At 39.1% G+C, this 25,841-nt stretch overlaps 1 protein-coding gene across 2 annotated transcripts in view; it reads right to left on the reverse strand.

Annotated features, from left to right (window-relative positions):
• Positions 1-25,841, reverse strand: part of VPS41 (VPS41 subunit of HOPS complex) — a 184,946-nt gene that overhangs the window by 41,675 nt on the left and 117,430 nt on the right. For both annotated transcript variants that reach the window (XR_004057966.1, XM_030932462.1), the window contains exons 10-14: positions 21,059-21,125; positions 8,744-8,841; positions 6,152-6,281; positions 4,576-4,691; positions 3,241-3,297 (exon numbers count right to left, since the gene is read on the reverse strand). Coding sequence is in view for 1 of the 2 variants with exons in the window: in XM_030932462.1 (XP_030788322.1) it covers positions 3,241-3,297; positions 4,576-4,691; positions 6,152-6,281; positions 8,744-8,841; positions 21,059-21,125 (468 nt within the window). In the remaining variant the exon portion in view is untranslated. The remainder of the gene's footprint in view (positions 1-3,240; positions 3,298-4,575; positions 4,692-6,151; positions 6,282-8,743; positions 8,842-21,058; positions 21,126-25,841) is intronic.

Genomic DNA, 25,841 nt, shown 5'->3' on the forward strand with positions numbered 1-25,841 from the left:
AATAATGTTAGTATTTTAAAGTTTCCTAATCTGCCCCCTTTAAGAGATTTTTTCATAAAGGTGGTATTCAATATTAGAAACATGATCCAACAGTTCCACATTGTCAATGGATATAAAATTCTGTTTCCTGCGTCTTCATCTGTAGAATGCAAGCTACCTGCTTCTTCTACCCCAAGTCTGAAAAGATGGTATAAGAAAAATGAAATAATGACTATCATATTAAAGGGAAATAGGAAATATTAAAGTAAAACTGAATTCAGAAAAACCTGTGATTCAAACCCATCCGTTTACAGGAGAAGAAACTGGGCTGAAAGGAGGGAAGTGACTGGCTTCAGAGTATTCATGTTTATTCGCTTATTCTACCTCCGTTCTGAAAGGAGTTGGAGTGGCCAACATCACCAGAGGCATGAGAGGCCAGTTTTTGCTTGAGCTCCCTATGACTAATCTTCTCATATACTATTTGCACCTAAAAGTATTTCACCAGGAGCTTAAACTCTCTCTATATAACAAAAGTTGGATTTTAATTTCTACTTTACATACAAAAAGATGCATGTGAAACACCTTCTTGTATGGCAAAAAAAAAAGTGGCAGCAGCCCATTCCTTCTCTGCATGTCTGGTATGAAATTACATCATGCTAAGAGGAAAAAAAAATCTATTCATAACTAATGTATAGGACTAATGTATAGGACATGCCCATTTCAACAGTGAAGGAAAATACCCATCATGTTTAGTTTATTAAATTCTTACTTTAATAACTACTATATGAGACATCAAGTGAAGAAAGAGTGTCTAACTTCCTTATTTTTCTGGAAACAGATCACACATAACAATTCTACACAGGATCTTTCCACCAAGGTTCAGAGAAAGAATGTCTCCTTTTCAGAGTCAATCCTTGTGTCCATGCTTCTCCACTGTGGAGCTTATCCTGCACTCCTCCTCCTTCTTTTACATCAACCTTTTATGTCAACTCTATTTTACCTCTTTTCCCTCAGCATAAGCATGTTTAATTGCCTCTCTTACACAAAATACCCAAAAACTACCATCATCCCACGATGCCATAGCCCCCAGCTACAGCCTTCACCCTCTTCCCCTTCACAGCTAACCTGATAGTCTATCTTTATAATCTCCTATTCACGTTTCATTCCCTGTAACATGTTGAGAATAAATAATACATATACAGAAAATTCACTACTTTCATATTACCAAATCCAGTGTACAACTGACCAGCTGACTTCGTCTTAACCTTCTGACCTGCTTACCTCCACTACTCAAGCATTTAACTCTCTTTACCCTGGAGTTCTCTCCTCTCTCAGCTCCCATGAAATGACCTTGCTCTGGCTGTTCCAAATCTACTATGTATGCATCATCCCTTGAATGACGGCATTCCTGATGGTTCCATTCATGGTCCTCTGTTCATAACACTCACCTCGTGTGGGCTGATCCAAGCTTGTCTAACACTTGTTTGCTGATAATTCTCCCAAATCTATTTCTGAGTCCAGATTTCTTTCCTGGGCTCCACTACGATGTCCCACAGATGCCTAAAACTAATGTGTTTAAAACAGGACTCATCAATTCTCCCAATCCTGCTCCTCCTTCCATAGGGTATCTCTATCAATCAGTGAACAGCAGCACCAAACCAGAGTCCCAAGCCCAAAGCCCAGGAGTCAGTCTCGATTTTTATTCTTATTCTCTCATCCACACAGCATCGGTTACCATATCCCAAAGATTCAAATTTACTGTATCTTCCACCTATCTTCACCTCTCCAATCCTCCTGATTATGTGTAAGTCTCACCACTTTCCACCCAGATTAGGAAGCCTCCTGATTGATCTCCATCTCAGCTGGCCCTCCTCTGGCCCCATCTCCATCAGAGAATCTTTCTAACAGGGAAATCTGATGTCTGAAAGCTTAAATTGACTTCTAGATATTCCAAGAGAGAACCAAGCTCTCAATTATGAATGGCACTTCAGGATCTGGTCTTTGCTACCTGTGTAGTAAACCCCTCAACTGCCGGGTGCAGTGGTTCACGTCTGTAATCCCAGCACTTTGTGAAGCTGAGGCAGGAGGATTACCTGAGGTCGGGAGTTTGAGACAAGTCTGACCAACATGGAAAAATCCCGTATCTATTAAAAATACAAAATTAGCCGGGCGTGGTGGAGCACGCCTGTAATCCCAGCTTTTCGGGAGGCTGAGGCAAGAGAATCACTTGAACCCAGGAGGCAGAGGTTGCAGTGAGCTGAGACTGCGCCACTGCACTCCAGCCCAGGCAACAAGAGTGAAACTCCGTCTCAAAAATAAAAAAAAAATAAAAATAAAATAAAAGCCCTCAACTGCCCACATAACCAAGGAGGCCAAGCTGTTTCACATCTCTGCATCTTCGCATATATTAACTACTCTAAGGGCCGGAATGCATTCTGTTCCAATTCTAGAGAATCCTTGTGTATTCCCCACAATTTGGGCTAGATTTTTTTTTTTTTTTTAAGATGCTCTGGTTTTCTCTTCTCCTGTTATTCCTAAATTATTTTGCTTCTGCACTCTTTGGCAATTCAGGCTTTAGTGTGGAGTTTTACAGAGAAGTTTACAGTAGGGAAAATGTAGGCAGAAAGAATTTGTGCTGAAACCCAAATAGCCATAAAAGACTAAGCCTCCAGTTTTCACCTGTAAACAAGGGAACTAGGCTAGATGGTCTCCAAGGACCCTTCACATGTGAAGGATATGAGCTCCTCTCTGCTCTCCATCTGCACATTCACTGTCACAGTTAGCAAAGAAAGGGGCTTTCAGTCACTCTATTTTTCCTGAGTCCAAAATGTATTAAAAATGTATTTGATGTTCTAGATTAGTTTCCATAACAAAATCAACTGAGTCTGTTATTATGGAAACACCAAAGCAATGCAGTTTTATGAAACCTCTCTTTTGATAAATGTTGTGATAATGTGATTTTTACCTATGATTTAGAGACACTTTCATACACATAACTAGAAAGCTCTGTATTTCAAGTGTTTTTCACAGATACAGTTTCCAAATTACCTAAACTTGCCTTCTAGCAAGCGTTCAAGTCTCTTGTTTACAAGCAGAAACTGATTCGATAAAATAAAATATTTTGACCTCATAGGTTAGGGAATTAGTCTAAAATAAATTCTCAAAAGATAGGAAAAAACTGTTCTTTTCAAATTATTTTCAGTCTCACTATAACTTATTGAAAGATAAAGTTATGTTTCAAATAACAAATTGCACACTTACCAGAATCTTATGTCTTTTAATATTTTTTTGACTAATTTCAGCTGCCATCAATGCTTCCTATATTCCAAACATAAGGATGATTTAAAAAAAAAAAAAAAAAAGCAGAAAAGGAGGGAGGGAAAACGGGAGAAGGTGGGAGAGAAAAGATATTGAGGTTATAAACACTACAGTTATTATGGTTTAGCATTCTGCACTACACGAATAAAGCTCCATTTTCCCATGGCTTTTGCTTGAAGCACTGGAATTCTTAATACTATGGTTGAATGAACCTCACTGAATTCAAACTCAAAGGCAGTCAACCAAAATGAAGACTTCTCCTACTTCCATTTGAATTCATTTCCTCATTAGGACACTGGAATCACATTTCAGACACAAATCAAAATACAACAAAGTCTCCTAGTCTCCACACATAAAAAGGCAGCTGTCTTCTAAATCTTTATGACATATATTGATAAAGGAGCATTATCCCTTATGTTTCAATAAAAAAGTGAACTATATGCATATGTTTATGTATATCTAAAACTAAGTTTTTGAAAAATTCTCTGATTTTGTTTTAATTTTGGAAAGTTTACAAGTACTACCTTAACATAAATGTGTAAAACATACAATTACTTCTCTGAGAAACTACTGGATTTAAAGTAACATGGTAATAACTGGGTTATGAACTAGCTATCGATACTTGGACTTTAAATGGTTTATAAATGAAAAAAAATCTTTTTCCCAAATCCTTTCAGATGGTTATAAACTTAGTGAAACAAATACACACACTATTTATTGTTGATGCTGTTTTAAATTAGTATATAAGCCCATCTACATAACATAACTTTGTAGCTATTAAAGTTGAAAAACGTTTTTTTTCTTTTTTTTTAAGCGATATTGGGCATTATCTATTCAAATTAATCTACGCCAAAACTCAAGGAAGTGGACAACATCATTCTATCCAAACTGGTAGTTCAAATCATCCTAAGTGAGTATCAATGTGATAAGCATAAAATAAATGATTTCATTAAATCCAAATAGACACCTCTGAAACACTAGCTCTATTTAAATTTCCTTGAACAAAATCAAAAAATAAAACTTCCAACAGTCCAGATCTAACTCACCTCCTCCTTCCACACCCAACTCCTCCCTCACTTAGCAGTAAAGCCAGTCAATCCATTGCAATCTTTTGGTTCCCTAATTTCTGAAGGGAGTACTGGAAAGTTATTAACTTCCTACATATTTTTGGCTTGGGATACTCTACTTTGACTACATAAAATATTTATTACAAAAATATTTTATCCTTTCTATGCTGTAGATGAGTCAATACTTTCAAAGAAGTAAAATCAAGGGTACTTCATATTTCTTCTTTTCAAGGAGCCAGTCAATGTGATCATCTTGGTCTCGTTCCTTGGCCACTACAACATCTCTTGGACTCACGATGTAAAAAAGTGATTCCCCTTCAGAGTACTCTATAGGTGAGAAAAGAGAGGAACGACTTGGTGACTCAACAGCAGAAAATCTGGCAATGGTTTCAGAGGACTGGTTAGGTTATCCAATCCAAGAAGGAACAGAAAATGTGTCTATCTTTGTTGTGTGTTTGGCTCTGTTGGAAGGTAAGTGTGGGAGACAGGGTAAAGAATGACAAGCGTATTTCAGTGCTTTAAAAATATTTAAGTGTAAAAATACTTGATAAAAAAGCAAGGGAGGGAAGGAGAGGGACAGGAAGGGAGGGAATGACATACTAAAAAACTTGAAAAAACATAAAGTGAGTTTAAAATTCTATGTTTAATACATTAACACTCTGACTTCAGCTGAAAAAGTGTTAAAAATTCTCCATGTCTATTGCATATTAGAATTCATCTACTGTATATAAATTTTATTTATGGCCATTTACTGCACTGTTCTATTTTTACAAAACAATTACACCCCACAGTTGGCGATAAATGTTTCCTCCTCATCAAGGTCAAGGCCACCTAAGGCATCAATGACAGACGCCCAAGCCCTAGGGACATAATCTATCATTTCAGCATGTTGTGCACAATGCCAATCTGAGGGTTTCCTGCAGAATTCAATTATAAAACCTGCTCTGAAGGGTTTCTAAGTGTGCAGCAGAGTTTGCTCTGAGCCAAATACCTACATTGGACACTTTCAGTTGTGAATCACAGTTGCTTTTTGCCAAGTCTAGAATATACTCTTACATTTTTCAACAGATTAGGGTCTTCATATAAGAAAGTTAAATATATATAGAATATTTCTTCATTTCCTTTGGCCACAATGAGAACTGAAAATATTCTCAAAAAACGACAACTGTGTTTAAAGCGGTACAGCATTCCTACAAAGCTTAACTGTTCTATTTTAATTAATATAGTTTACAAGGGTATGATAATAGCCAAACACAGACTGGTATGACTAAATATTAATGGTTCTCCCTGTATTTATGAGCAGTGACTAAGTATATTGCTCCATCCACTCAACAAATATTGACCGAATACCTAGAATGTGCCAGAAGTCTTTCAGGCTCTGAGCACTCAGTTACAAACAAGAAAGACAAGCTCTCTGCCATCCCAGAGCGAACTTTCCTGACACGTAAAATGGAAGAGATATGACAACCATGGAGCCATGCGGCTTGACATTAAATTATGTGTCACATTAAATAGGACAATAGAAAAAATACAAGAACATAAAACAAGGAGTCCAATCCTCCCCCCGGTCTTGGTCTGAACTCTAGTCTTCCCTTTTGCTATAGGAGCTTATGCAAGTTCTGCAACATCTCTGCATCCAAATGTCCTTGTTTTCAGCACACGAGGTCTACCCAGGTATTCTCTTAAGATTCTTTCAGCACCTTAATTTAAATTCCATTTAGTGCAAGTAGGAAGGGGAAAAAAAACCACAAAAAAATCATATTAGCCAGATCTTTGATATTTCTTACCTAAATGATAATCTCTACATTCATTCTCCTGAAAGCCTCTGACTGTCAAAGCATCAGAAGAGATCTCTTCGCAAGTCTCAGAAAGTGGCTGGATGATGTCCAGTCTAGGCCTGGCACAGTATTCTCTTTCCTAATGGGGGGAAAAGAGAGACACATTAATTTAAATTACATTTCTACATGTTACACAAATTAATTCTAGTTAGCCATACATATTAGTTTCTTCTCACACTCCTATGAAGAAATACCCAAGACTGGGTAGTTCATAAAGGAAAGAGGTTTCATTGACTCACAGTTCCGCTCGGCAGGAAAGGCCTCTGGAAACTTACAAACAGAAAACATTCCAAAAATAAAATAGCAACTATAAAAGATCAACTAGTGAAGAAAAACCTATCAGATCTGTGGAGAAATTATAAATTGCTAAACTTTGAAACAACTGAAAAAAAGTGGAGAAAACTGAAATATATTTAAAAATTGACCACTGTAACAATAAAAAATATCAAAATCAGAATAGCAAAATAAAAAAAAATATTTTGAACAAAATAAAATCACTTCACTAGACCATAGAAAAGGCTCTTTTATATGTATAAGAAAAGCATCAGCAATGTGAATCTCATTTTATACTTTTGTTCCCTGGCCAAACAGCCCTTGCCTGTGAACTCCCTAAGAGCAGAAATCTGGTTTTGTTGATCTTTGATCCCCAGTGCCCAGCACAATTTCTAACACACATGTGCTTTATCAATGAATGAAAGAAAAGTAAAATACTGGGAGAACACCTTAATAAATTAAAGTGTATCAAGCAGATTTGGAATAGTACACAACCACTAAACACAATGATGGTGGACAGTTCACAGACATACGCAGGGAGAATGGAATAATGCCCATGGAAACAGGGCAATGCAGAGTAGCATATGATATCCCTCCAACTACGTGAAAACACGCATGTATGTGAAAGGTATCATGTGGATATCTGGGGGATAATATTTGGGGGATAATATTGAATGATATAAAACAAATTTTATTCAATGTCACTAAACCATCTTTTCAGTATGAAAAAATAAAGGGGGAAGGGGAGCTTACCTCTTTCTTCTTTTTGCCTTAATTTTATGAGTTTATTCTGTGTTTAAGGATTTAAGATGTACTTTAATGTTCTATAAAATGAGTTATCTACATATACTGGCACACACATTTTCTAGTTATCTCCAAAACCCTCACTTCTTCTTCTAGAAAAAGTCTATTTTCTATGTGTTCTATGAGGTTGGCCTGTCTTTTGGCATTTATTCCCTTCAAATACTCTTTTATTAACAAAGGTTTCCTTTCTTTCTTTGCTCAGTTGTTTATCAGGTGTCTCCTTTTTCATTTTACTGCTTCTTTATTTCTTCCAATCACATTCTCAATCCTTCCTGCATTCCTCCTCAAACAGCACTGTAGTTACTCCCCCAGGAGCCACTGCTTTTCTTTATTTTCAAAAAATAAATAATAGCAAACTGATGTCCTGCAATAGGGCTGGAAGCCAACCCTATTGATTTTAGTAGGTCTGAGTGTTCACTTCAGTCTACAGCATTTTATTGCCTAGCAACATGGGCACCCAGAGCTTCAGGTTACTATAGTGATAGCTTCCTAATGCAAGTGCTTGCTCAGAGAAATGCTCAAGAGCAGCTACCACTTCAAAACCAGGGCTCCCAGGGTTTTTCTCCCCCATTTTATGTCTTTCCATTTGAAAAAGAAAAAAAAAAAAAAGGATACAAACAAGGATAGCCCACTTGCTACTTACTGTAAAGGACGAGAGAATCAATTACAATTTCTTCTATATACAGCATCCAAAAGAAAATCCTTTACAGTACACTCTCCTTGTTTACGCCTTGAAGCCACCCCTATTCTTGTGCTGGCAGGACCCCTGGACTCTCATAATAAAGACAAGCTCGGAATGGGGCCATCCTTAGCTTTGAAGACAGACTGGGTGTGGATACCCCTCTGCTGGGCAATATATAAGCTTCTTCCAAAGACACGCACAACAAAATTTAGATCATCTGCTGCTTTTTATTAGCCACAGATTTTGATGTACCATTATTTGCACTGATAACTGAGATTTCACAACAATCCATTTCAAAGCCATAATCAAGCTACTTAGAATCACCAGGCCACTGGGAAAGTAAACAAATATGTCTGGACCAACGAAAATAATGAAATGCCCTTTCTGTAATTCCCTCTGACCACAGGGACCCCTGTGGTTGCTGCCGATCAACTTCATTGCTGTCATTTCTGCTAATGCACAGTGTCAGCTTAGTTTCTTCCCCTTTCAGCAAGAGGAATCCTTCATTCCTTTTGACTAATATACCACGAGTGATTGAAAAAAAAGGAAAAAAAAAATGACTCTTTTCTTCGTTCAGCAATAGGAACAAAGGCAGGCAATGAGTAGAGTTTCCGGAAAGTAAATATGTCAGGTCTAAAGGGTAATCTCTGCCAACCTTATTTTATAGGTCAGAAAGTTCTGCTCAGATTATAGCGTAGGCCACTGATGAACAACCTGATCTGGGTGTAATGCTAAAGAAGTGAACCCCCACATGCCTTTGCATTTGGGGAGAAAATAATTACCGTTTTTTCTGAAATCTCCTTTACATAGGAAAGTACAACAAGCTGATCACAGAGAGGTGCAAGTCCACTGACGTAGAATTCAGTTTCAAACTGAGACACTGCAAACAAAAGGGATACAGGAGCCATCATTAACAGGAGCAAACGGCAGCAGACATCTGGAGGGACACACTAACTGGGAATGCTAGTGGACCCCTTTTTAAGAGCTAACATAAAGAGGACACCGTTGAACATACTTTGATGACTCAGCACTGCAAGTGCTTCACCATGATCGGTCCTGGAAAAGAATATGTGGAAAAGTAAACTTGCAAATTCCCATCACAAACAAAAATGAATCCAACAATAACAAGCAGCATGAATGGTCAAGGGTGACACTGTGCTCAGGTGGTTTAAAATGACACAGATGACATAAAGACACTTTGAAACCCATAGAAAGAAATGGAAACCATTATTAGTAACAGTAATACTTTTTTTAAAATTCCTGAGTTTGTTTTTCTCAATTGGGGCATTACAGTAGTACAAAGGTCACAAAGAATGTTATCTGTAATTATAAAACACTATTTTGGAGAACAGGGATATTATTTAAAGAACCTGAAGTAAAAAAAAAAGATGCATAAATACAGATTATGATGAAACGTCACTATTTCTTAAGTGAAATAAAGGTTAGAGAAAAATAATAAATTTCTCTTTCCTTTTAAAAAATAGCCCTTTTAAAATCTAGAAGACATATTGCATCACTTAAGAAGCACATGACTTTAATCGCACTGGACCCCAAAGATCTGACAGAAAGCTTAGAAGTACACGTATTATTATTATATGATTCTAATTATTAACTGCTATAAAATATAAAAGATCATTGTTTTAAGAGACTGAGTTTGGAAGTGGCTTGTTTGAGGCAGAATCTAACTGATACAGTGGTGGTATTACAGAGATCCTTCCAGAAACCATACTTTACACTTAACAGATTCATTTGGGAGTAAACTCTCATTCAGACCCACCACATTTTCTAAGAGTTTCTTCATTCAGATCATCTCCACGGTTCTGTGGTATTAGCTGCAGATTTAGTTAATTTCCACACTCTTTTCCCAATTAGGGGACCTCAGTGTATCATACTGGAACCAATATTGAATGCTGAATAAGGAAATTTGGGTTATAACTTCTACTAAATTGAACTTGAACAAGTCATTTTAACTTTTCCCATCTATAAGAGAAAGGAATGACAGTAGAAATAAAATCCATAATGGAGATGAAACACTGAACTTTCCTTTGTCCTCCTCTTTCTTTCCCTTACAGATCACTTAGTGTTCCTTGTCTTTGCTGACCTTTAATGATCCTCCTTACACAGTTGTTATCACAATTTAATGTTTGCACCAAAATAAAATTGTGGATGACCAAAAAGATATAATAGTTAGCAACATCAATTTACAAGAAAATAATATTTTGTCTGCCTTGTCCTCAATTAAAGTACCACACAATGGAAGTCCAAGGGCAGGTGCTCTGGTCCCAGTTCTGCCACGAACACATTTTTTCCTTAACCTCTGTGGGCTTGAACCGAATGTGTTTATCCAGGTACTTAAGAATAGTTTTGGTAAAGTGGTAATGTGATAAATGTTCACAAAAGAGCTTATATGGAGAGCCATCTCAACCTCCACCACATGTGCAGACAGTGTTTCTAGTGCAACCAGGCTGGGGAAGGCTCTAGAGAAGCTCAAAGTGCTGTGTATGCACGTGGGGAGTGAAGCAGGGCGCAGGGGAGAGCTGGAATGTACAGATGATATTAAACAGTATGGGGCCACACAGGACCCAGTGATGAAAGAGATGGCGGCTTCACATTTTAGAAGACATACGGCATATTAACAAGAGGTTTTGGTTGTCATTACTCCTGAGGTTCCTAATCTCTGGACTTGTGCTCTGTTTTACTAAATCACATTCCATTTTTGAAATGCTACACATATAGTTCCCTTACCAGCATCTTGGGTGAAGAGTAGAAAATCAGAGATTCTCACAGGAATCACAGGCTTTGCTGTGCTTGTCTGCCATAGACACGCAAGGGAAAACATCTCCTAATCACAAAAGAAGTGGTGGGAGAAGGAGGTATTCTCCCCACTTGGGATGCCAAACAGGCTGCCTAGTCTCACTGACAGACACTGTCAGTATTTCTCCTAAAGGTAACCAAATATACATCAAAGGCCTTGGTTTTTGAGGATGAGCTCCAAGATACAGAACAGAGAAGCTACGAAAAGTCGTACCCAAATCTTTCTTCCTCTACATCCCAACTCCCCAGTCCACAATAGCTTGTATGAATAAGACAGAAAATTTCCTGTTCTCTAACTAAGAACATGATAGAAACTCCAATGTGCTCTAAAACAAAACAAAGAAAAACTGCAGATCACATATCTATTTCACTTCTCAATTCCAGGTGTTGTAATAAATGCTTACTTGTTAAGTACTAAACCTTGCCAAATCTTGCTAATTGAGAATAATTTGGACATGGACTATATGCAGTGGCTAAATTACAAGCTGACAAAAATGTTATTTATAAAGAAAAGATGTGGTACATGAAAATAATATTGTCAAGACTTCCAGATGCACAGGTAAGCAAGTAATCAACATTTGGATAAAACTGAAACTAAATTATCTTTCTTTTTGTTAAAGTAATTCCCTAATACCAATAAAAATCTCTTATAGAAAACAAAATTGCAATTATAGTAATACTCAGCATGATTCTCAAATTAAGAATTCCAAAATAATGTCCATTTATCTGGTTTTGAGTACTCTCCCACTCAGCAATTCGTCTCCATTAATACCCACTAGTAATGATATCATGTAAAAAAGAACTCAATCCTAATGTAAGCTGCTGATTTAAGGAAATGTCTGCAGCTATTCTGCCACAAAGTAAGACATTTTAGAATAAATCGTGGTGTATTGTTTTTCCATTAGTCTTTACTAATGCAGCAAAACATAATTGCTTTTAGATTTAACAAGATTCTGTTTATTTTTTACATTAATGCTGAGTCACAGAAGGGCTGGCTGCAGACAGTGGTGTCAAAATGAGCACGAAGGTATAAGGAATATTCTTCATACAGATTTAGAGAAAAAAATGTTGAATGACAATAGGAATTCTTGTAAAAATACATATAAAATATGTAAAAGCTTATGGACTGACTTTGTAAAATATATTCAAGTAATTACAGACTTCATATTTCGAATTTTCAGCCAACAAATGGAAGTTTCAGTTTATTTACTTTCACTAAAATTCTATTCTATTCCACATAAAAATGACTCTATTATTTAAATGAAAGTATTTTGTTCTCCTAAAGGAGACTCAGTTTGAATACAGGTGGCTGTCAGGTCTAATACTACAGAAGCTCATTTTTAACCTGATTATCTGGAAAAGATAAATCACAAAGAAAATAAACATAAATTCTGCTGGAGAGGAAATATATGAAAACAGGAAGCAAAAGCTGGGGAGGGTTTTTTGTTTTGTTTTGTTGTTTTGTAGTGAAAAATGCAGGTAGAGTTCCTAAAGGTAGCCACAAAAGACAGTGGCTTTACTTCAGATCAAGGTCACCTAGAAAGCCAGCTGAGACTTGGCTCGCAGGCCCTGCAAAGAGTGTGCTATGTTCACCTAGATGATGGCCATACACTACAGTGGGCATGACAGCTGAGGCACAGCCTTCTTCCTCCTGATGGAGGTGGAAGGACTTTTGCATTCTGCTTTACTCAGGAGGATAAAGCATTCCTAGACATGCTAGCAATAACTCAAGAAAAAAGACAGAGATTCTAGTAGAGTAAGAAAGAGAGTTTTAAAAGGACTATATTCACAGGAAAATTCTACTCAGCAAGGTCTTCTAGATCCAGAATGAGGATGAGATAAATACGATTCTATATGCAGTCCTCATCCAAAAGGGAGGCTAGAGTTCTTGATCAGCTGCCCCGTGGAAATATAATGTGGGTCAAAACACACATGACATATGCAATTTAAAATTTCCCAGTCACCACACATAGCTTGGATGTGTGTCCCTGCCCAAATCTCATGTTGAACTGTAATCCCCAGCGTCAGAGGAGGGGCCTGGTGGGAGGTGATTAGATCACGGTAATGCATTTCACATGAATGGCCATTTCTCATGAATGTTTTAGCACAATCCTCTTGGTACTGTCCTCACGACAGTGAGTTCTCACAAGATCTGGTGGTTTAAAAGTGTGTGGTGTCAGGCCGGGCGCGGTAGCTCAAGCCTGTAATCCCAGCACTTTGGGAGGCCGAGATGGGCGGATCACGAGGTCAGGAGATCGAGACCATCCTGGCTAACACGGTGAAACCCCGTCTCTACTAAAAAATACAAAAAATTAGCCGGGCGTGGTGGCGGCGCCTGTAGTCCCAGCTACTCAGGAGGCTGACACAGGAGAATGGCGTAAACCATGGAGGCGGAGCTTGCAGTGAGCTGAGATCCGGCCACTGCACTCCAGCCTGGGCGACAGAGCGAGACTCCGTCTCAAAAAAAAAAAAAAGTGTGTGGTGTCTACCCCTGCCTCTTGCTCCTGCCCTTGCCATGTGAGGTGCCTTCTCCCACTTTGTCTTCCACCATGATTTAAGTTTCCTGAGGCCTCTCCGGAAGTCAAGCAGATGCCAGCATCATGCTTACTGTACAGCCTGCAGGACCGTGAGAATTAAACCTCTTTTCTTTATAAATTACCCAGTCTCAGGAATTTCTTTATAGGAACGCAAGAATGGACTAATACACCACAATAAAGAGTTCAAAAAAGAGGTGAAATTTTAATAATACATAACATACTTAAAATATTATTTCAACATGTAATAATATGAAAAGTGATTAATGAGATACTTTACTTTTTATTTCTAGACTGTCTTTGGAATTCTGTATGTAGCACAAATCAATCCACAGTAGCCATACCACAAAGACTTAACGGCTACAGTGGCTAATGGTTACCACGTTTGACAGTACATATCTAGACGCCCAAGTTTTCCTCTTTGTCTTTAAAGTGCAGTAATTTCATTAGAACGTATCTTGGTGGTGCTCTTTGTGGGTCACTATTTTCAGATACAGGGTGTGCTGTTTTAATTTATAATTTCAACTTCTGTTTCTTTGCATTTTCATGAAATTTTTCTTGACATTGTCTATAGCATTTGTCCCATTCTCTTGTTTTTTCCTCAGGGACTCTTTATTGGTAGGCTGAATCATCTTTGCCTGTCTTCAGCATTTATCACTTAACCTTAAATCTTTTTGTTCTTATTGCTTCGTGATTTTTACAGTTTTCCTCCTGCTCCCCTTCTATTCCTCTTACCAACATTATCTTTGTGTCTATTTGTTCTTGTCTTCCTTCAGGTTCAGTCTTCAATTCTGAAATGAGCTTTTATTTATAAATTCTTCCTGAAGCCTGCCACCTAATTTGAGATTTTCAAATTTTGATTTCGTACATCACTTTTTAAAGATGTCTTGTAGCTCTTTCTGAAACAGGAAATTACAGTTGTAATCTATTGTGTAGGTGTGTCTTTCTGGTATGTCTGCTTCTTATTCACTTTTTCTTAAAACTTATTATGGATTTGACCTTGCTCGCTTTTTAGGTGAAATGACTATTATTGAACTCTTAGAGCTCCCTCTTCTGCTGTTTCCATTTGGTCTGAAAAATATGGCAGCTTGCTTTCTGAGATGTGCTGGCTCAGCTCCTCCTGGGTGTTATCTGGACCTGTTTCTTTTGTTTCTATTGTCCCTGTCTCGTTCAGGCTTTCTTCTGCTCCCAGCAGCGTCTCCTCAGTGGAGAGAGGAGGCCTGGCTGCTCCACAGTGTGAGTTCCCAGGGGTAGCTGGGTTGCCTAGCCTCTCACACCCAACTGCAGGTCCTGGACCCACTGTTCTCAGAGCAGCCTGTTGGCCTTTCCATGAATGCCAACTGGCTATCTGAGAGTTCCCCTGGCCTCAAGTCTGCTAGACGGCCACTTGCTCCCCTCTGATTTCTCTCACAGAGATGCTGATACCACCCTGTGGCTACCAGTGTTTTATTTTCCCATTAATTTGTGTCTTGGGGCTCTTAGGACTACCTTTGTCACTAAGTTTTGTTGTAAATGTTGTCTGTGGGTTTTTGGTTCTGTGACCAAGTTGTTCTGCTTTTATGGGAGGACTCAGGTAGTTGAAAAATTATGTTGCCACTGCCACCACATTCCCAGAATCTTCTAACCACAAAATTTTCACATATTGGTGTTATACATGTTTTATACATCAACCTTACATTGCCCAGGGCAATGGAATCAGCAGGAGAGTCACAAATAGATCAACAGTGTCTGGCCCTCGATAGCTTACACACTATCAGTTTCAGAATGAATGCCACAGGATTAGTATAAAAATTAATATGAAAGAACTTTCTCATACCTTGGGTCTAATAATCTCTAAGGTTACAACTTAATTCAATGAAGAGTGACTGAGGCTGGGTGCAGTGGCTCACACCTATAATCCCAGCACTTTGGGAGACCGAGGCGGACAGATCACTTGAGGTCAGGAGTTCGAGACCAGCCTGGCCACCATGGTAAAACGCTGTCTCTACTAAAAATACAAAAATTAGCTGGGAGTGGTGACATGCACCTGTAGCCCCAGCTACTTGGGAGGTTGAGGTAGGAGAATCACTTGAACCTGCGAGCACCCAGGAGACAGAGGCTGTAGTAAGCCGAGATCCTGCCACTGCGCACTAGCCTGGGTGACAGAGCGAGACTCTGCCTCAGAAAAAAAATAAATAAATAAGAGTAACTGAGTACCAATTACACATGAGACACTCTTCTAGATGCATCAAGATGACTAAGACCTGACCCTGACTTAAAGGAGATTGTGAGTCTGCATATTTAAAGAAGTAATTAGGCTAGGTACGGAGGCTCACGTTTGTAATCCCAGCACTTTGGGAGGCCAAGACAGGTGGATCACGAGGTCAGGAGTTCAAGAACAGCTTGGCCAAGATGGTGAAACCCCGTCTCTACTAAAAATACAAAAATTAGCCAGGTGTGGTGGCAGTCACCTGTAATCCCAGCTACTTGGGAGGCTGAGGCAGAGAACTGCTTGAACCTGGGAAGCGGAGGCTGCAGTGAGCTGAGATCGCACCACTGTACTCCAGCCTAGGCAACAGAGCAAAACTCCATCTCAAAAAAAAAAAAAAAAGAGATAATTAAAATACCACATGCTATGAGAAAAACAGGAACAGGTGTTAAACAAAAAATAGTACAGTGCAGGAAAATTCAGCTTCTGAGGAGGTACAGATGAGGGTGGAAACAGCAGCAATAATTACGACCATAAGCCCTTTAAGCCAGAAATGGTGTGCATAACATGAGAGAAAACAACCTCTTTGTTTCATTAAAAAAAAAAAAATTGCTTAAAACCCTAATGGATATTAGATTATAAAGGATAAAAATCAAAATTTTGTTTAAAGAAAAAACATCCTCCAATAATTACCAACTAGTTTATTCCACTTCTTATCTGTATATTCAGACCTATGAGACAACATTAAATCAATATTCTTATTACTTGTACCTGTCATATATGTTTATAGATAGATTTTACTGAAAAATGCAATTATAAAAGGTATCAATCTTCTCAGAATCATTCAGTAAGCCCTTATTTATATCTTCCCCAAATTTTCTTTCAATTACTTTTATAAAACAGAATTTTCATTTTTCTCACTGTAACTAAATATAATACAAATATTAATAATAGCTCCCATTTAATGAACATTACTATGCTGTGAGGCAGTACCCTAAATATCGCTTTTCACCACAATAACCCCATGGTTATTTTAGAGAGGCAAGGAAGCTCAGAAGGGTTAAGTAACTTGACTAAAGTCATTTAAGTGGAAGGTAAGAGAAGTAGGAATCTGAAGTCTTCTTTTTCCCAACTATAAGTCACACGAGAAAACATAAGTCAGGGTCGGGTATGGTGGCTCACGCCTGTAATCCCAGCACTTTGGGAGGCCAAGGTGGGAGGATTTCTTAAGCCCAATTCGATACCAGCCTGGGCAACCTAGGGAGACCATATCTTTACAAAAAATTAAAAAATTAGCCAGGCGTGGTAGCGCACGCCTATAGTCCCAGCTACTTAGAAGGCTGAGGTGGGAGGATCACTTTGGCCCAGGAGGTTGAGGTTGCAGTAAGGCATGATTATTCCACTGCACTAAAGCCTGGGCAAAGAGCAAGACCCTATACCAAAAGGAGGGGGAGCGGGAGGGGGAGCAGGAAGGGGGGAAGAGGAGCGGGAAAGGGAAGGGGAAAGGTGGGGGGAAGGGGAAGAATATAAGAATTCAGAGATGCTTAGATTCAAAGCACACTGCAGTTGGCAAGAACAGAAGTGAGGGCTCTCTGGTGATTCTGCTGCACAGTCAGGGTGCCCCAGGCCCTCTCTTGAATTTGTAGTGCTACTGCGAGGGCTAAAGCTCTGCGGTACACAGAACTTGCACTGCCTTTTTCCCCCCATTTCTTATCCCCTTATTGGTCCCCAAATGTCCATTAGCTAAATGTTACCCAGATTTCTTTATTGAGTTTAATAAGGTGACATCCCACAGATCTTGGCTTCTGTGATTCTTAAAGAAATAAACAAAAAAGTGTGTCAAGCAATTTATAAATAAGAACAAATACCTTTCACTGTCTTATATTCATTTATGAAAACACATTGAGGGCCCTTTACGATAGGTAGTGTCTTGTTCCCAAGAGATTCTGGCCCCTTAGTCACCAGATATATTAGTATTTTATAATCAACTGGATGTAATGTCCACAGACTTTTCAATAAGTTTGGACATTCTGTCAGTATGACCACTTATCACTGAAAATACATTTGGAAATCACAGCACTTCAACAGCTTCAGGGCTGTGCTACGAAACAGACACATTAAAGTGAAACTGACTTTACAATGCTTTACATCAGCAAATTATGGAGAAGACCTGATACATGAAGTGAAATTGAAAAGAATGGCTAATGGACAAAACAACAAAAACATTCAAATTCCATTCCTAACAACAAAAACCTGAGTCTATGGTACTGAGTGGGGAAAGAGTTGTTACATCCCTCCCAAAAGAAGGAATAGATAAACAGATATGTAATAAAGTAAATATAGTAAAATCTTAACTGCAGAATCTTAGAGGTTCTATTCACTACAAAGGTCTTTAAGGAAAGTTTCATAGTAAAATGTTAGAAAAAAATTCAATACAGAACAAAAGAATTAATGTATTACAGAGATTTATGCTGAACTATCTATAACAGAACAGAAAACCATACATACCTAGACCCTCAAGTAAAAACACCTTGAAGAATGCCAGTTGTCATCATTTCTATTGAGACTCACACTAAGAGATGAAACCACATCACTCCTGGGCACACACACGAAAAGATCCCACTACTGTAACCCATATAGCTGAATCAAAATGATAACAGGTGGATAAAGAGAGATACTTAGATCCAGGAAAGAATTATCTCACAACTCTCCTCCACTATGAAAACAGATCTTCAATGTTCAGGTCATTGTTTTTTCAATCAATTAAGAGATTGAAAAAAGACCGATGTGCTAAATTCTAAGACCACAGTATATGATCAACTGAAGATACAGACAATACTGAAAGTAAAAAAGATTTCCCTTCTTTTCTCTTCCCTTTCTTCCTGGCTTGTCATTCGATATAGATTCTCATACAGTTGTTTAATCTCAATTATTAAACAAAATTCCATATGAAATTAAGACCAAGAAGTCAATCATTAATTCCTTGCATGTAAGTCAACTGCCCCTGGCAGAAAACTCCCAGAAAATGACAACAAACATTGGCTTCATTTCCCAACATCATGATGTCAGCTCTCCAATTACCATACCTCAGAGATCATGGAAGACTTTGGTGAAAAGTACCAGAGGGTTAGGGAGTCCTGTGAGAATACAAGAGTTGCAAGTGAAGTTAAAATATGGATGCCAGGCACAAACCACAATCTATTTTTAACAGTGCAATCTGAAAGAAAACATAATGTACCAAAAGCCCTATGTATAGAGAATCTCTTCATGTGTTGGTGATTGGCCAAGAAGCTTAATCTTCATTATGTTATTATTATTTTTCATTTAACAGAATAAATCAATAGCCTATGTGAATAGGAATAACTTTTGTGCTATTTTTGAGAGTCTGAGTTGTAAGTGAAAGAGTTACAAACATTTGGTTTCTAAGAAATGTACAGCCATAATATTTCTTTAACCTTAATGCCATTTTCACCTCATTTACCAAAGAACAGTGGTTCACACTATTCAGGGCTAAAGGAAATTGTAATCCAGACCTCCTCATATTTCCCTTTCTGTTATCCTACTCAAGGACTCTTATCCAAACCATTTTGCCTCCTGCTGTGGAAATGGCTTAAATTCTTAAAGGTTTACTCTTAAGAGGGGAAAAAATGGTACTTAACCATTAACCATAGTAGTAAAATGTCAGTAATGTGATACCGTTAGTACCCACATATGGTCTATTTCACGTAAGTTACAGTACGGATGAACCACACTGCAATAATGTGATCCCAGGATTCTAGGTAATAGGGCCACCACTGAGCCAGCTATCAGCAGTCACTGAGTCGGGATGGAAGTCTGCATGGCGATAATAACCATCATGGTTTAGTGAGCATCTACTGTGTGCCAAGTACCATGTTAGGCACATTTCTTATGCCATGTCTAATTCCCACAACCATCCTGAAAGACAGATATTATCACCTCCATTTAACAGGTGAGAAAAGGATGGTCAAGAAGGTTAAGTAACCTCATCAAGATCACACACTTCAGCAAACTTCCTTGCCTTCCTGGAAGATTTCTGGTGGTTCTGTAGAGTTAGATTCTACCCAATGTTAACGCTATAGTAGTAAGATCTTGGACAAGTCATTTACCTCCTGAGCCACAATTTCTTTATCTATAGAACAAAAAGCAAACTACCTGCACTTCAGGAGTTCCTGTGAGGAAAAAGTGAGTTACTGCAGTTTATGTACACAGCACAATGCCCTCCACCTAGCATATGATCAATAAATATCAACTAAGGAAAGAAGGTGACAATTGCCACATTTTTATACCTCTCTGGCAATTTAAAATATCCAAATACTAATCTCTCAGGACATTGCATTGAGATGTTGAGATGCTTTTGTTTTTATTTTCTGGTAGGCAAGGAAAGAAGAAAGAGATATTGAAACAATTATCTATATAATCTAGTTATAAGTCTTGTCTCTTATCTTGGTCCTCAGTTTTTCTCAGCACTACTACATTCTTCATATACCTACGCTGCACAATCTGAACTATGTATTTATCCTCCTAAAGTTAAAAAAAAAAAAACGATTAAAACTCTACTGCCAACTTCTGACTTCAAGTACAAAATGGTCCAGATTTAAATGTTATAACCACATTAGCCATGTGGGTAATGTATGTCTTTCTGTTTACAGAAATATAGTCATGTGCAAATAATTTATTTCAACTTCACCTTGGCAGAATAACCCATCAAATTTATATTACCCATCCACCAAGCAAATGGGCAAATGAACTTTTCAGCTGACTTACAAAATGGCAATTTTTTTCCTCAGAATAATTTTTTCAAACTAAATTACAAAAGTCATGGTATATCATCCAGGGCATACTTCTCCTGAACAGCTGTTTACCAGAGTCACTGATTCATTCAACTCAATATTATTAAGCACCTTCTATGTGCAAGTATTGTGCCAGGTCCTCAAGATACAAACGGTGAGCAAAAACAGACCTTGTGTGTGCTCACAAGGAGGTGACAATCTGGTAGAAAAGACAGAAATGCATCAAATAATCACAGGATCACTGGCACCCATGACAAGTGCTAGGAAGGGGAGGAGGCCTGCAGAGTTGTAGTGCCTAAAATGGGAAGACTTGACTCAGTCAGGGAGGTCCAGTGGCTTTCCCAGGAAAGCAACACTCAGGCCGAAGAATGTGCTAGACAGGGGAAGGAGAGGCAAGGACAGGTGAAAGGTCAGTGTGGCTGCAGCACAGAGACCAAGGAGAAGCTTGGTGTAAGCTACAGCTGGAGATACAGGTAGGGGCCAACACAGATCTCTGTGATCCACTAAGGAGTTCCACCTGCACCCTGTGAACAATGTGGAGGAATTGAAGGATGATGACAAGATCTGATCTGTATTTTGACAGCAGAGGGGAGAGTAGATGAGAGTAATTCACAGTGGAAGAAGATAAACCAGTTAGGAGGCCGCTGCAGGGGTCCAGGCAAAAGACTATGGCAGTCTGGATGAGATTAATGAAGATGAAAATTTTGAATTAAGTTTTACATCCACAGAAGGCAAGTGTTGGAGCCATACCTATTTCAACATATCGACTTGGCAAATCCCTCATTTCACTGGCATGCCGTTCCTTCACTGAGCATATCTGGAAAATAAGTTCGCAGGTTATTTTATTCATTTGATGGAAAATTCTTCATAACATTTTATTCAATATATGGTATCTTTGTTAAATTAACCATGTAGCACTGCAGATGGAGTCCCACCCTACGACTACCCTATGACTTAAATGACAGAAATTAATGTAAATGACAAATAGCAATCACTATCTATATTCACCACCATTATTCCTCAGTAAAGCCTTATTCACATAAGTTCGGCTTCCCTGGTGAGACTGAACCTGAAGTCAAGTACTAATCCAAGTACAACTTCTGTCTGTGATCAGGGTTTTTTCCTTTTTCTTTTACATAGTGTTCTTTTATAGCTGCTACCATAACTGTAACTATAATATGGAAAATTCTAAAATATGGAAAAACTCAAAGGGGAAAACAAACATTAGTCATTGTCCCAGCACAAAGAGAACACCATTAATAATCTTCTTTTTTATGAAAGCTACTTTTATTAACCTCACAATTTAATACAAATAATTCGGTTTGTTATTTAAAGATTCTTCTACAACATAATTCTGTAAAGTCTTTATAATACAGCGGGTCCTCCACATCCTTGGGTTTTGTATCCATGAATTCTACCTTCACGGACTTAACTAAACAAGGATCAGAAATATTCAGGAAAAAAAAAATGCCACAAAATTCCAAAAAGCAAAACTTGACCAGTTGCTGCACACCAACTACTTCATTAGGTCCATGCAAATGCAGTGATGTGTAGGCACTGTATCAGGTGTTATAAGTAATCTACAGATGATTTAAACTATACAGGAGGACGTGCATAGCTTATATGCAAACACTACATCATTTTATATATGCAAATATTACACCATTTATATAAGCATCAGAGGAGCCCAGGATCCACAGGGGTCCTGGAACCAATTCTCCCACAGATACTGAGGGATGACTACATTTTATTACATGAATGTGCTACACTTAATCAAACCCCTTTGGGGGCATAGTTTTTTTGTTTTTATATCTATTGTAAGCAATAGTGTAATCAACATACTTATATATAAAACTTTAGGACTTTTGTTTCCTTAGGATACATTCCTAGAAGTTGAATTGATACCAATGGGTATATACACTTTCGTAAGGTTTTGTTTTTTAATATACGTAGTATAATGAGTTGCTGCCCAGCAACACTGCAGCAACTTAGTGAATACAGAGTGCTCACTTTCCCTAATGCAGGGCTTGAACCCATGGCTACAGAGGTAGAAGCCTCCACATAGAAGTAACCGGCTGTCTTCCTCCTTGATTGCTTTCTGCCATTTGTCTCTTGTCCATTTCATATAATTTCCTGTCCGCTCTCCAATTTTCTTCCCTTCTGGTAGACTTTTGAGTTTATAAGTGATCCACTCTTCTTTCCACACTTACTAGGGAACTGTTAAATCATCCAATGGCACATTCCACAATGCCAGATGGACAACTGCTTTAATGTGCTGATATAAGTACATGAGGAACAGTCTTTCAAGTGGTTTGAAGTATAATAAAAAAGCAAATGTAACAGCAATATTAGTGAACACTTTTTGGGCACTTACTGGCACTGCTCCTGAGTTAAGCCCTTTGTGAAACAGATATCATTATTTTCTTAAGATTATGGTGCAGCGGGGGAGACACAAAAATAAGGCACTTTACTGAAGTGTGATGGGGAAGTACAGAGCAGGGGCATCTCCTGCTAGGGCAGGAAGACTTCCTGGAAGAAGTGACATGTAAGTTGAAGCAGGAGAGACAGCACAGGAGAACAGGGTGATGTGACAGCGTAGTGCCTTCAACTGGAAGTTTAATCAGACAGAAATGGAGGGCATGGGGGAAGAAGGGGACAGAGCTGAGGCTGGAGAGGAATGGAAAGGCAGATCACGCAGAACCTTGGAAGTCATGCTTATGATCAATCATCCTATGGGCAAGGAGGGGACTGACCTCATCTGACCTGCACTTAGATTATTCTAACTACACTGTTTAGCACAGGTTTAGCTGGGGCAAAACCAGCACCAAAAAGACTTGACAGGAAGATGAAGTGCAGAGATTTGAGGGACACTGACAGAACTGGAGGGCTGACAGTCTTCCAACACTCAGACACCCCTGAAAGACAACGTTATTATGTCTAATCTCGAGATAAGGACACTGAAGCTCTGTGAGTGATGCCAGACTGCCTGGTCAGAGTTGGAATTCACACCAAGGCCTCACTGGTATCTCGCTGACCATGCCACAACTTGAGAACAGGAAGCATTGCACTACTGGTAGCTGGGCATGGCTCTACTGTACTCCTCAGCTCTGCAGTCTGGGCTCACCCAGCACCTGTCTCATAGGTAGAAAGTGGCAGGTAAAGGTGGGTGAATAGGTAAGTGCTGCCCTAAGCTCTTGTCCTGCATAAGCACAAATCAATGATTATAAGAGCCCTTTACCATTGACAGGTGGGTTCTTGCCCATGAACTCTAATCTGCTTCCTCCAACTGTCTCCTCCATTTCTCCACATGGGTGGATAACAGGCATCTCTCAAGTAGACACACCTAAAACCAACTCTTGCCTTTTTCACTCTAAACAGGCTCTATCAATAGTCTTTCCCATTTCAGCAAAACGTAGCTTCACCTTCCAGTATGTTAGGTGACTGTGATCTCACACTCCACATGCAACTGTCAACAAATACTGCAGAGTCTACCATCAAAATATATCCAGGATCTGGTCATTTCTTACCAGCTGCATTACACTGACCCGAGACAACATTATTTTTACGGAGATGACTGCAGTAGCCTAACTGGTCTCCCCTCTTGGCTGCCCCTTTGCTATTTAGCTCCACACAGCAACCAGAGATCCTTCTAAAACACAAGTTAGATCACTTAGCTGACTCCACAACAGCTCAAAGCCTTGTGCTGGCTTCCTATCTCACTCAAATTAAAAGCCAAAGACCTCTCAAGGGCCCCTAGGCTCCAACATCATTTGCTCCTCCACCCTATCCTCCCCCACCCTCACTTACATCCCTCTCCTCCACACCTGCTCCACTCACTCTGACACAAATAGCTTCCTTGCTATTCCTCAAAAGCACACCAATCACACTCCTGCTTCAAGAATTTTTGCACTCCTGCTCCTCCTGCTAACACCTCCTACCCCAGGCCCTCATAGAGCTGCATAACTTTTCTCTCCAGATCTCTGACCAAACGACATATTAGTTATTGGACAGAGCATCCCTGGACCACCCTATAGTAAATGGTACCTACCCCAATCCCTTTTCCTATTATCCTGTTAAAATGTCCTCCTTTTTATTTGTCACCTTCAACATGCTATACTTACTTGTTTTTGTCTACCTTCCTCACTAGATCATAAATTTCCCAAGGGAAGGAACTTACTCATTTGTCTATTCGTGTTCTGCAACACTAGAACACTGCCTGGCACACTGCAGGCACCTGGTAAATGTTTGTTGGGCAAATGAATGAATGAAGTAAATGGTAAGCTCCAATTGCACACTTTATTATACTGTTTCTGGTTGCTTCTCCTCAACAAGATTGCTGTCTCTCTGAAGAAAGACCATGTCCTTATCTCCTCTTCCTTCAACAGAACTCACTAAGAGTCTACACTGAGAAGTGCTCAACATGTAGAACTAAGTTTGAAGAAAAGGAACCTCCAATAAAATGAAATATTTGCCATAAAAATTGTATAGAAGCTGGATCTTAACTTAGGCATAGAGAAAGGGTATTTGTTTCCCATGGCTGCTATAACAGACTGCCACACTTCGTGGTTTAAAACAACAGAGATGTATTCTCTTACAGTTCTGCAGGCTAGAAGTCTGAAATCAGGTTCACTGGGCTAAAATCAAGGTGTTGGCAGGGCTGTACTTCCTCTGGAGGCTCTAGGGGACAATCTGCTGTCTCCTCCAGCTTTCTGGTGGCTGCCACCATTCACTGGCCACCTCACTCCAATTTCTGCCTCCACAGTGGTACTGCCTTCTCCTCCTCTCTTCCATGTTAGCATCTCCCTCTGCCTTCCTCTCATAAAGATAAGCATGATTTGGCCGGGCGCGGTGGCTCAAGCCTGTAATCCCAGCACTTTGGGAGGCCGAGACGGGCGGATCACGAGGTCAGGAGATCGAGACCATCCTGGCTAACACGGTGAAACCCCGTCTCTACTAAAAAATACAAAAAACTAGCCGGGCGATGTGGCGGCGCCTGTAGTCCCAGCTACCCGGGAGGCTGAGACAGGAGAATGGCGTGAACCCGGGAGGCGGAGCTTGCAGTGAGCTGAGATCCGGCCATAGCACTCCAGCCTGGGTGACAGAGCGAGACTCCGTCTCAAAAAAAAAAAAAAAAAAAAAAAAAAAAAAGATAAGCATGATTGCGTTTAGGGCCCACCTAGATAATGTAGGTTAATCCCCCATCTCAAGATCCTTAACTTAATCATATCTTTCGCTAAATAAAGTAATATTTACCTTTTTGTCATATAAAGAAATATTTGCCTTTTTGTCATATAAAGAAACATTTACAGGTTCTAGGAATTAGGGCCTGCTATCCTTGGGGCCATCATTCAGCACACCAGAAAAAGAATTTCTGGTAGTAATGAGTGAACTTGTTACATATTCCTATAGGCTAATTTTCCTTCTTTCACCATAAGAAAAGAAAATCAGAACTTTAACAAGCTACCTGGTCCATTTAAGGGATTTTTAAAATACTAAGAATATAAATTTATTGGATGAGTAACCACACACACGG

Source organism: Rhinopithecus roxellana, chromosome 6 (genome assembly GCF_007565055.1).
Source record: "Rhinopithecus roxellana isolate Shanxi Qingling chromosome 6, ASM756505v1, whole genome shotgun sequence".
NCBI classification, from domain to species: Eukaryota; Metazoa; Chordata; class Mammalia; order Primates; family Cercopithecidae; genus Rhinopithecus; species Rhinopithecus roxellana.